Raw genomic sequence first — 10,826 nt, 5'->3', positions numbered from 1 at the left:
GGGTGGGTGGGTGGGGTGTGTGTGGGGGTGTGTGTGTGGGTGTTGGAAAATATGTATTTCCATTCAGTAGAACACTATAGAGCCATTAAGACTAAGACCCAGGAGCTGGGGAGATGACTCAGCCGTTAAGAGCACTGGCTGCTTTTCCAGAGGACCTGGGTTCAAGTCTCAGCACCCACATGATGGCTCACAACTGTCTATAGCTCTACTTCCAGGGCATCTGACACCTTCTTCCAAACTCTACGGGCACTCCATACTTGCGGTGCACAAACACACGTGCAGGCAAACTTCCCAAACACAAGCCGAGCTGGTCGTGTCTGCGCAGAGTGTTGAGAATCTCAACCTCGGACAGCGTCTGCCTTCTCTGTGCCTTGCAGACTTTATTAGAATGTGGATCCATTGTCGCCCTAATAGGAGTAATAAGGTCTAGAGCAGAGTTACAGCTCCTACCTCAGCATGAGACATGACTGAGTTCTGGTTCCTGGGTGGCTGTAGCCCAGGCTTCAGGCTGCTGCTGATCTCGTCTCTGTCTCTCCCTAGGATGCCGTATGTGACTGTAGCGCCCAGTCACTTGCCTCCTGCTTCATCCGGCCATCCCGCAACACCATCCGGCACTCTCCTTCCAAGTGCAGGCTGCACCCTTCAGAGTCAGGCTGGGGCGGGGAGGAGAGGGCAGCTCCCCAGTGAGTCCCTGAGCAACCAAGCACCCACCTCAAGCAGCCCAGACCCTGGAGATGAGGCAAGGGCTCGTGTCCTCAGCCTCAGTCCATCCAGGAGGAACAGCAGCTGTGCCACTGCCACAGAAGAGCTTTCGCATTAAGGTAAAGCAAGGTGTCTTGCTGACTGCTGGGCAGTGACCTCTGATTTCCAGGGGAAGACAGTGAGCAAGGAGAAAGACCAAACCTGGGTGACCAGGACTGGGCCTCAAAAGCACCTGAAGAGCTCAGCAAGTCAGCTCTGGATCCCAAAGGGGGCCTGGTACCACCCACACCACTTCTTAGAAGGATCCAGAAAAGGAGGCATTTCTGGCCAGGCTCCAGGACCAGGACTGACAGAGATGCTCCCTTCTGACCACGTGTGGAGGAGAAGCCACCCAGAGAATTCCACTTTGCTCAGGGCCTGGCTTGAGGCTCTCAGAAGAGTTGGGCCTGGGTGTGACCGTCACTTCTTGCTCCCTCCTCTCAGCCCTGCTGCTCTGGTTGTTAGGCCTGCCTGGAGCAGGGAACAGGGACATGATAGAGCAGATTTCAGGGCCAAGTACACTTGGAATCCTGGAGCTCTGGAGATCCCTGCCTGTGCCTACATGTAGCAAGAACTGGGAGGCAGGTAGGAGTATGTAGGCTTCAGAGTAGGAGGCCAGAAGAGCTGACTCCCTTGTCATGGGGACATGAGGGCACAACTTTTGTAGTACATGAGAACAAAAATGGTAGCATCTATCTCAGCACCTGACAGAGAGGTACATTCCTCAATGCCATGCCTCCATCCCTAGGGCCTCTTGGTAGCTGGGTTCGGTGTCACAGACCTGCAGCAGCAGAAACGCTCCCTGGGAGAGACTATTAGTTAGGTCAGACCAGAGGGAGAGCCAAGAGGCCAAGACATAGCCCAAGACAAGGGACTGACTACATTGTTTATTTGCCTAGATTGTTTATTTGAATTTTTCATACTATAAATATTTAAGGTGATTTACTTTATTTTAATAATTTAACTTACCCCACCCCACCCTCCACAGAGCCCCAAAGGTAATTTATTAGAGGTATCCTTGCCACTGGGACAGTGTGGGGATTGTGACAGCATGGAGTCCCCCGTGTGGCTGAGGCAGCTCAGTAGCAGGCTCAGGTCTCCTGGTCTTGTCAGAAGGGCCCTCAGCAGAGCTGGGGCTCTGCACCTTGTTCCTCCAGTACCACTGGCCATTTAGTCTCAGAGCGCTACATTTCCCTCGTCACCCGGTACGTGGCCCGACCTCTACAGGCCAGACTGTAAGTGCTTCAGACAAACTGCAGGCCAGAATGATGTCATCACTCCCCAGACATCCTCCAACATCCTTCCCATGCCTCCCTTCCCGCCAGCACCTCTTCTCATGAGAGTCAAACACAGATGACTGCGGCTCTGTTCCTTCCACTTTCCCGAAGTAAGAACTCGCAGGAAAACAGGATGGACTTGTAGAATGTTGTCGATTGCAGCTTTGCACACGGATCTGAGAGTGTCTACCAGCCTGCCAGCCTGTTCACCAGCGCTTCTCTTAGCCTTATAGCCACTCGTGGCTCCTCATGCCCAAACTCGACTGCCTGTCCTTCCTACACCCCTAGGAGTCGCCTGAACCACACCAGTATAACTCAGCTGCAGTATGGGGAGGGCTCACATGCCTCCCCTTGGTGCCAAGGAACCAATTACAGTTGTACACATGTGATGTGCCGCCCTCCTGTTCCTGGCTGGGGACCCAGACTCATCCAGGGATGGATTGGCTTTTGTGCAGAGGTCCCCTCGGAAAGGCAGAGAGCCAGCTAGCTGCATAGCTGGTTTGCTCCAGAACTAGGGAGATGCCTCTACACTCCCACCTACCTGTACCCAGGCTATCTTTTTAGAAACACCTGGACCAGTTACCCAAAGCCCCTCGACCCCATTCCCTATGGGCAGTATATCAGGGTCAGTGCTTTCTAGCAGCTGTTGACTTGTGTCCAGTAACTTGCGTGGACATAGTCAGCAGGGACGGAGGACCAGGTCCCTCCAGGATGCAACTGCTCTCCTCTAAGAGGTCAGAGGCCCCTCTAAGGTTATTTCTAGCTGAGGGGACCACACCAGGCCACAAGCCACCAGAGGCCTTCTGCCACCTCCCAGAGCTACTGAGAGCTTGGGAGGCTTTGAGAAAAGTCCCTATAGTCCTGAACTTCAGGGCTTAGGGGCCATTCAGCCTTACCATCGTCTCTGTATGGGTTGTGCATTTCAACTGTCTCAGCACCTGGCTCCTGTGGCCCCCAACAGGTGTTGCAAGCTCCAGGTCTTGTTTTTCAGTCCCCGTTTCTAATTCTTGCTTGCCACTGTGCAAGGCCACTTGTCACTGTCCCTATGGAAGCCTCTGGACATAGGGCTCAGTGGGGTTGAAAATGTTCCGTGTAAATATTGGTTTGGTTTGATCTTTAGCATTTTACTTGGTAACTGGTTCTGTTTTCTTTGGGGGTGGGGTGGAAGGGTCGGTTTGTAAATCTCTCTACTCTTTTGAAATGTAATTTCTAAGTTTGTTTGTTTCTTCAAATGCCTTTTATGTCTTGGTAACATTCCCAAAGCAGAAAACTGCCTGGCTTACATGGGGGCACGCCCCTTGAGGCCTGGGGTCATGGGAAGGAGCTCCACCCCTCCTCCTATCTATGCTCTTTCTCTTCACCTCTGTTTTTCTCCTCCTCTCCCTCCTCCTCCTCTCCCTCCTCCTCCTCTTCCTCTCCCTCCTCCTCCTCTTCATCCTCTTCTTCCTCCTCCTCCAGCTTCTACCCTACTCCCAGAACCCATGTCCCAAGGAACCTTAGGATCCCATCCTCTAAAAGATTGCCTGGCTTGTGCTCACAGGGTTGACACAGATTGGCTGGGGGCACGAGGGAGAGCTAAGTTATGTGGTTGAAAGTAAGCTATGTCTCACCTCTTCCCAGGGCTAAACCAAATGAGACTGTCTAGGAGGCAGCGGTGACTGGTTTTGAATTGAGACTCAGAGCCTTTTAGGGACCCCTGACTGAATAGGGCATCATCAGCATCTATCACCCTTTACCCTGTAGCCTTCCTCCCACCAAGGCTGGCCTCTAGAGATCTTATTCTCTAGGCGGTCAGGTCTCTTGGCCTCTCCAGGGATATTCACCTACCAGCTGGCCTCCAGGTGACAAAACTGAGTACTCAAAAGACTTGACCTTCTAGGCACCACCGTGCTGCTCTCACTCTGTACCTTTGATGGATACATCTGTCACTCAGCTTTGTCCCTTACCTGGACAGTACCCAGACTCTTCCCCTTACCCAGAATGGATCCAGTTCCACTGCCTCCCTCTCCCTTCTCACTGTAGTAGCAACCATCCTTCCGCCATCCTCCCTAGAGCATAATACTGTTTAGGGGGTCACATCACCATCTCCCCACCTCTCCTTAGTCTCTCAAGGGCAACTCTTGAGGGGCAGTTTTGACAGGATAGGGCTTAGTGCTCTCATTCTATAAAGGAGAAAACAGGGTTTTTGCCCTAGAGCCCCGAACCAGGAAGTCATCAACTGTATATATAGCTGGATTCTTCCCTGCTTTCTGTACAAACTCACTGGGACGCTGGCTAGATTCAAAGCATCCCAAACTCGCCACTGCCAAACCTAGAGACAGACTTTCAATTCTGGACCAGAGGGTAGTTCCAGGGACCCACTGCACCTGAGCCTCTGAGAGCAAGTTCATCATGAAGATTTCTAGGCCGTACCACAGCCTCTGGACAGAGGTCCTATGGGCTTAGCCCCCTGGAGATCCATAAGCACCAGTGACCAGTGTTTACATCCACAGTACCAGCCATTCCTAACTTTAGCATCCTGAGTCAGTGTTCATAGTGCCCTGAACTGTGATCTGGGGGTGAGGGTGTCTCAGCCAAACTCTGCTTTGGGTAAATTCCTCCAAGGGTTTTCAAAGGGCATCAGAACAGTCTTCCACCTTAGTCATACGTTTCATAAAACGACAAAGCCAGAAAGTCTGGTGGCACAGGCCTTAAATCCTGGCTGCTGAGGAGGCAGAAACAGGAGGCTCGAGTTCAAAGCATGTTTGGGCTATGGAGTGAGTTCAAGGTCAGCCTGGGCAATTTTCTAAGGTTTTAGCTCAAAGATTTTAGCAAGTGGTTGGTAGCTCAGTGGTCGACGCTTGTTTCACATGTGTAAGGCCCTGGGTTCTCTCCGTACTGTTGGGAAACAAACAAAACTGGGAAATCAGAGGACAAGAACTAAGGGTATGTCTTAATTGCACACTTTAAAGTATGCTCCCTTCCTCAACCTGCTGTTTGCTTGTCTTGTTTTTGTTTTTAGATAACAATCTTGCTATGTATCCCTGGCAGGTCTGGAAATAGCCATGCAGACCTTAAATCTGTGGTAATTTTCCTGCCTCTGCCTCTCAAGTTCTGGAATTGCAGGCATGCACTACCATACCCAGCCTTAAATTTCGTTCTCCAGTTTCCTAGAGGCCATGGTGAGAAGTGAAACATGGAACTCACTCTGTAGACCAGGCTGGCCTCGAACTCAGAAATCCGCTTGCCTTTGCCTCCCAAGTGCTGGGATTAAAGGCCTGCGCCACCACTACCCAGCGAGAAGTGAGACACTTTTATCAGCCAATCGTGATTACTCCTAGAGACAAACTAATGTGGAACTGGAGATCTCTTTACAGACCCTGGAGCTGACGGGTGTAATACCAGGTTAGCCTAAGAGAAGACATGTTTTCCAGAAGACTAGTTACAAAATATTAAACTGCCCCCAGTTTGAATGACCTTGGCCCAATCACGTGGCTAGTCTATGCCTCAGTTCCCCCAGCTATAAAGTGGTGGCTGTGGAGAAGACCACATACATCATGCCTGGCATTCTATATAAATCCGAATGAATCTGACCATGCTCTTTATAGTCATCGAGCCCCTCAGTTGCCCTGGCTCCCATGGTAGCATGCACCTCCTTCCCTCATTGGCCTTTAATAGGAGGGGGCCAGAGGAGAAGTTCACCAACCTGCTCACGTTTTAAAATGCTACTGTAGTCCTTCTGTGTGTGTATGTGCATGTGTTTGCACATGCGGGGGATGAGACTCAGCCTAGTCCATGCGAGGCAAGCATCTTACCACCGAGTAACATCTCCAGCACCTAAGAGGCTTTTTAAAAGTATTTACTTTGAGACAGGGTCTCTTGTATCATCAGGTGGCCTCCAACTCACTGTGTAACCACGGATGGGCTTGAATCTCCTACTACCTTTCTGCCTCTATCGCCTTTGGCTTTTGCCACCGCCGCTGACCTTAGATGTCCTTGAAGTACATTCTCAATGCTGGGTTAACCACCGCTGCTGCTATCTCCAGAACTTCTTATTGGTCCCAAACTGGAATACCACACCCCCATAATAATTACTAACTAACCCCTACACAGTAACTCCCATCCTGCCCCAGGCCGATGACCTCTGGTGGCCTGCTTTCTCCCTTGTCACTGGCCTGTTTTAGGTACTCATGGAGATAGAACCCGGTATTTATCATTTTGTCTCACCCCTTTATGATATACACGTGGAGAAGGGCGTGGCTTGCCCAAGGCCTCTGAGCACAACAAAGGCGTAGCTACCAGCACATCCCAGAGCTCCTAACTCTCCAAAGATTCTATACAGTGGATGAAGCATGCTCGGGGGTGTGGCTGAATCCCCATCTCATTTCCCACCTCACACACCTTCCCTCCTCCTTTATCATTATCTACAGTCTCCTGCCTGTCATTACGTCCTACCTGGTTTCTGCCACCATAGGGAGTGGCCCTAACCTAGGGCCAGGCTTTCTCCTCTGGGCCCTGGGCTCTCTATAGCACTAGTCCTCAGCCTCCTATGTTCTCTGGTGTGCTGTCCCCTCCTTTGGCTTTGTGTGTCACCTTAGCAGTCTCCTCCCTGTCCCAACAAACTCGCCTGCCCGCCCCATCTCGGAAGTGCCACGTGCAGTCTGTCTCCCGATTCCAAGGTCTGCTCTCAGATCTGGAATTATCCCGTCCTGTGTTTATTTTGTATTTTCTCTCACTAGAGGTGTCCGCTGCTTCTATGGCTCATGCTATTCCATCTCCTCCAGTCCTCCTCATCAGATTCATCTCACTCTCTGCCTCCTGCCTTCCCTGTCCTCAGTCTCCCCGTAGCATCACCTTTCCCTGGGAGGATGTGGGGTCGATAGGGACTTGCTCTTCACCTTTGGATCTTCTCTGCCCAGCCTACTTCCGGTGTCTTTGCTATAAAGCAGGGGAAGCTTGAACTCTCTCTTCTTTGGTTTTGTGCCTCTGTCTCCATCCCATCAGTTCTCCCCTGCAGATCAGATCATCTTGGCAGAACCTACTACCCTGAACTAGTGGCATCTGCAGTTTGCAGAGTCCACAGATCCACGAAAGGGGACCAAGGACATGATCCTGCGCCACAGTCCCTGCTCCACCTGACCACTTTCCTTCTTCACCATCCCGGGACCCTCCTCTTCTCTCTGCCTACCCCATTGACATGGCCTTCACTAGCTCCTTGGACCCTAATGGAAGAGGCTTTGGTTTCCTCTGAGTATCCTGGAAGGACTGAGGCAGTTGAGTCCTTATCTCGCCACATCTAAAGCCACCTGTGCCACTTATATAACGAGAGACCTTAGCTGGCAGTCTGGAGACTTATCCCAAGTTTGAGCCTCCCAGTTTTATGGTCCTCTTAGGAGCTCTATGATGCCCTATGGGCCTCAGATATCCTTTGTGTTTTGGGTTCTACAGCCTCTGGATCCACTGGGCCTTGGCAACCCTCGTTCTTGGCTCAACTATTGATCTCTGTGCCTTAGTTTACTTCTTCACACGGGGGCTCACCCACCACATCATTCCTAGCATCTCTCCAGACCTTTTGGTGCCTCTTCAGTTGGGCCTTGCCAATGTGATCAAGGCAGCTGGGGCACCAACGGCAACTCTGTCCCCATAGTAGAAACATCACCAGGGAAATTGGCAGAAGTGCAGATTGTTGGCCCCACTGCAGCAGACCCAGATGTTTGGGGCATGAAAGAGCCTCCAGTCATTCTGACTAGACAAGTTTGCCAACAGCAACAGGGTTGTGGGCCCAGGTGAGCTTTCAGTGCAACTTGGGCAGGAACAATGGAAAACAACCAGTCAGCGGGACTCCTAGATTCAGGGCCTCTGGCCCCACACAGAACAGCACTGTGGCATTTCCTCTTTCTGGAAGCTGGAGTGGGGGCAATGGTCTTGTAGGTTTCCTGTTATCCCCCTGGCTCCATCTCAGCCCAGCTCACCCTCCCCTAGTAATCTGTGGTCACAGTAGGCAAGGGGGCTTCTGCCAAGGGAAAGAAACCTAAGGCTGCAAGAACAAAATCTGGTGCCTGCTCACCTCACCCTCCCATGCCGCACCTCCTCGTCCTCCCGATTCTAGGGAGGCCATGAAGACAGTGCCAAAAATCAGTTCCAACCCCCAGCGCCTAGGGAAGAGCTAGAGACTGCCTCTCCTCTCCATCCTGGCTCCCCTCCTCAACCTGGCCAATACTGTGAAGCCCCTCCTGCTCAGCCTGGTTTCCTGGTGAGGGTCCTGCAGTCGTGGGCCCTGCCGGACCACTCAGGAGGGAAGGGACCAAGGGCATCCTTGGGCCAACTGTCCACCTATCCCTTCCACTGTTCTGTCCTTCTCTCCCTTCTGTCACCTGGCCCCCTGCCTTTCTTTCTTCAAAGGCTCCTTCCCAGGACATACTGGGTGGTAGGACAGCATCTGGTCCACCAGCTATCCTTGCCCTGTGTCTCATTTTAGACATGAGAACTGTACAGTGTAAACTTACAAAGTGTTTTTAATGGTTGTAGATTGGAAATAAAGTATGTCATATAAACAGTTGCCTGCTCTCTGATCTTCCCAGCCCATTTGAAAGCTGACACCATTCCACCTGCAGTTTCTTAGAAGGAGGGGAAAACTGGAGCCAGCTGGCTAGTTTGGAATCACCCAGATGGGGCAACCACAGCGGGGTTGCGGGGTGGAGTTTCTGGTGGCTCCTGGCTGGTAACTCAGTGTTTCTCAGGAAGTGTGTCACCACTGCTGAGGAACAAATGCACCACATTCAAAAAGGAGAAAAATAGAACCAGGTTTTCCCATAACAGACTTACAATAATCTACTAGGGGGAAAAGATACTTTTAGGCATTACAGTGTGGAGTTAACACCCTAAATGTATCCCATCCTACCAGGGTTGTGGACTGAGGACCTGGGAGCTGGACAGTTGTACTTGAGTGTTTCTGGAGGCATGCAGTCAGAAACCAATTAGGCTGTGAGTGTTTGCACCCTTGTGTATTGGGGTTGGAACCCAGGGTCTGTTTCCTGCATGTTGCAAGACAAAGCTGTTTAGCAGAGAGCTTTAGGCCCAGACAGCCTAAGTTATTTGTGTTTCTAACCAGAGCTTGAAAATTCCTTTACAAAATAACTAATTCACAAACCTGCAAGTCACTGTTGGCTATCAAGTAAGAAACTCATTCCTCCGGGCAGTGGTGGCACACGCCTTTAATCCCAGCACTTGGGAGGCAGAGGCAGGTGGATTTCTGAGTTCGAGGCCAGCGTGGTCTACAGAGTGAGTTCCAGGACATCCAGGGCTACACAGAGAAACCCTGTCTTGAAAAACCAAAAACCAAAAACCAAAACCAAAACCAAAACCAAAAATTTAGAGAGAAAATGTATTTAAATTTTAGCCATTTGATTATTAAATAAAACCCAAATAACAAGTATTAGGAGATAGGTATATACTGTGAATAAAAAGTCTGTAGTCTATTGCATACAAGGAATAAACAAAAATATTACAGTAAGAAGATATAGACTCTGAAAAAGAAAACATCACAAATATTATAATAAACAGTTTCTTCCTTATATGCATTTTATATGATGCATTTACATTATATAAGAAGAATCTCCGTTTTGTTAAAGCTAATACTTTCTGTTATCTAGAGGTAAAGATAGTGACATCATTGAAGATACTAACAGCAGGTAGAACAAAGGCACTAACCAATCAGAAGAGACCAGCCACATGTCCTTGACACAACTTGAGCAGGCCCTGCCAACAGAATACATGCCTAGTTATATAAATTACCACATGCATTGTGGCCATGGGCATGAGATAGGGTGCTTTAATGTACAAACCTTTAGCCTTTTATCTTTTAGAAAGGATGGCCTGATGTTAAAATACTTTTCCTGTGTCAAATACTCCTTTTAGTAGTGTATTAGAATATTTTGTGTTTTCAAAGGTATAGTTGTGAGAATACCAAATGAAAAGAGTCAACAAGTTTTTTACTTAAAAGTCGTCTGCCTCATCATATGCCTCTTGAAATACCACGTTTTAAGGTTGGTCATAGAGAAGAAATGGATGAATATTTGGACACAGACTTCATTTGGACTGAAATATACATCTGAAATATTAATTCAACTTCAGAATAGATTCTAAGTGACCACATTATGGCCAAAGGCAGTCCTGCATGAGTCCTTTGAGCTTTTCCGTGTCTCAGGTTGCCTAAGAGCACAGAAATCAGCTCATGAGACACTTTTCTGTTATTTGGAGGATGCTCATAAAGAGAGTATCACAGAGCTTTGAAGCAGCTTTTCAATGAACTTGGGTTTTCCTTTGGAAATAACCAAGAGTTTTAAAGTACAGCTCATCACAGCTGGCTGGATTTGGGGGTGCTCCACCTCACAGCTGGAAGTGATACAACTTTGGCTCTGTGTCACAGATGCAGGAAGTTCCTTCCCAGCCCTAATCACAGCTGCTTATGAAAAGAAAGAAGAAATCAATTCGGTTGTGGCAAAGTCCCAATCATTGTTCCCAACCTCACTAGTAACGTATCCTACATGAAGTATTCTGTCAAAAATAAATAAAAATGATTGGCATATGGTAGTTGAAAAATAGGGAATGAAAGAGATGACATCATTAAATCACATGAAGATTAGGCAAGACAGACAAGAGGGTATGGGGTAAGATTTGATCCCTAGGGAAACATTTACAACAAATGATGAAGAATGTTCTACAAGAGAATGAAATGGGAACTGCATCCCTACTGTTCCTCGGGTGCAATGTCGCAGGTTAGGTTTTCTCGACTCCAGAAAGACAAAACCAAAGACACTTTTGAGACTC

At 49.3% G+C, this 10,826-nt stretch overlaps 1 protein-coding gene across 1 annotated transcript in view; it reads left to right on the top strand.

Annotated features, from left to right (window-relative positions):
- Positions 1 to 3,396, top strand: part of Soga1 (suppressor of glucose, autophagy associated 1) — a 63,836-nt gene extending 60,440 nt beyond the window's left edge. The window contains exon 15 of the mRNA XM_021156739.2: positions 541 to 3,396. Within this exon, the coding sequence (XP_021012398.1) occupies positions 541 to 687 (147 nt within the window). The 3' untranslated portion in view covers positions 688 to 3,396. The remainder of the gene's footprint in view (positions 1 to 540) is intronic.
- Positions 3,397 to 10,826: the final 7,430 nt, after the last annotated feature.

Source organism: Mus caroli, chromosome 2 (genome assembly GCF_900094665.2).
Source record: "Mus caroli chromosome 2, CAROLI_EIJ_v1.1, whole genome shotgun sequence".
Lineage (NCBI taxonomy): Eukaryota > Metazoa > Chordata > Mammalia > Rodentia > Muridae > Mus > Mus caroli.
The sequence above is the reverse complement of the archived record's forward strand: the minus strand, read 5'-3'. Positions and strand labels throughout refer to the sequence as shown.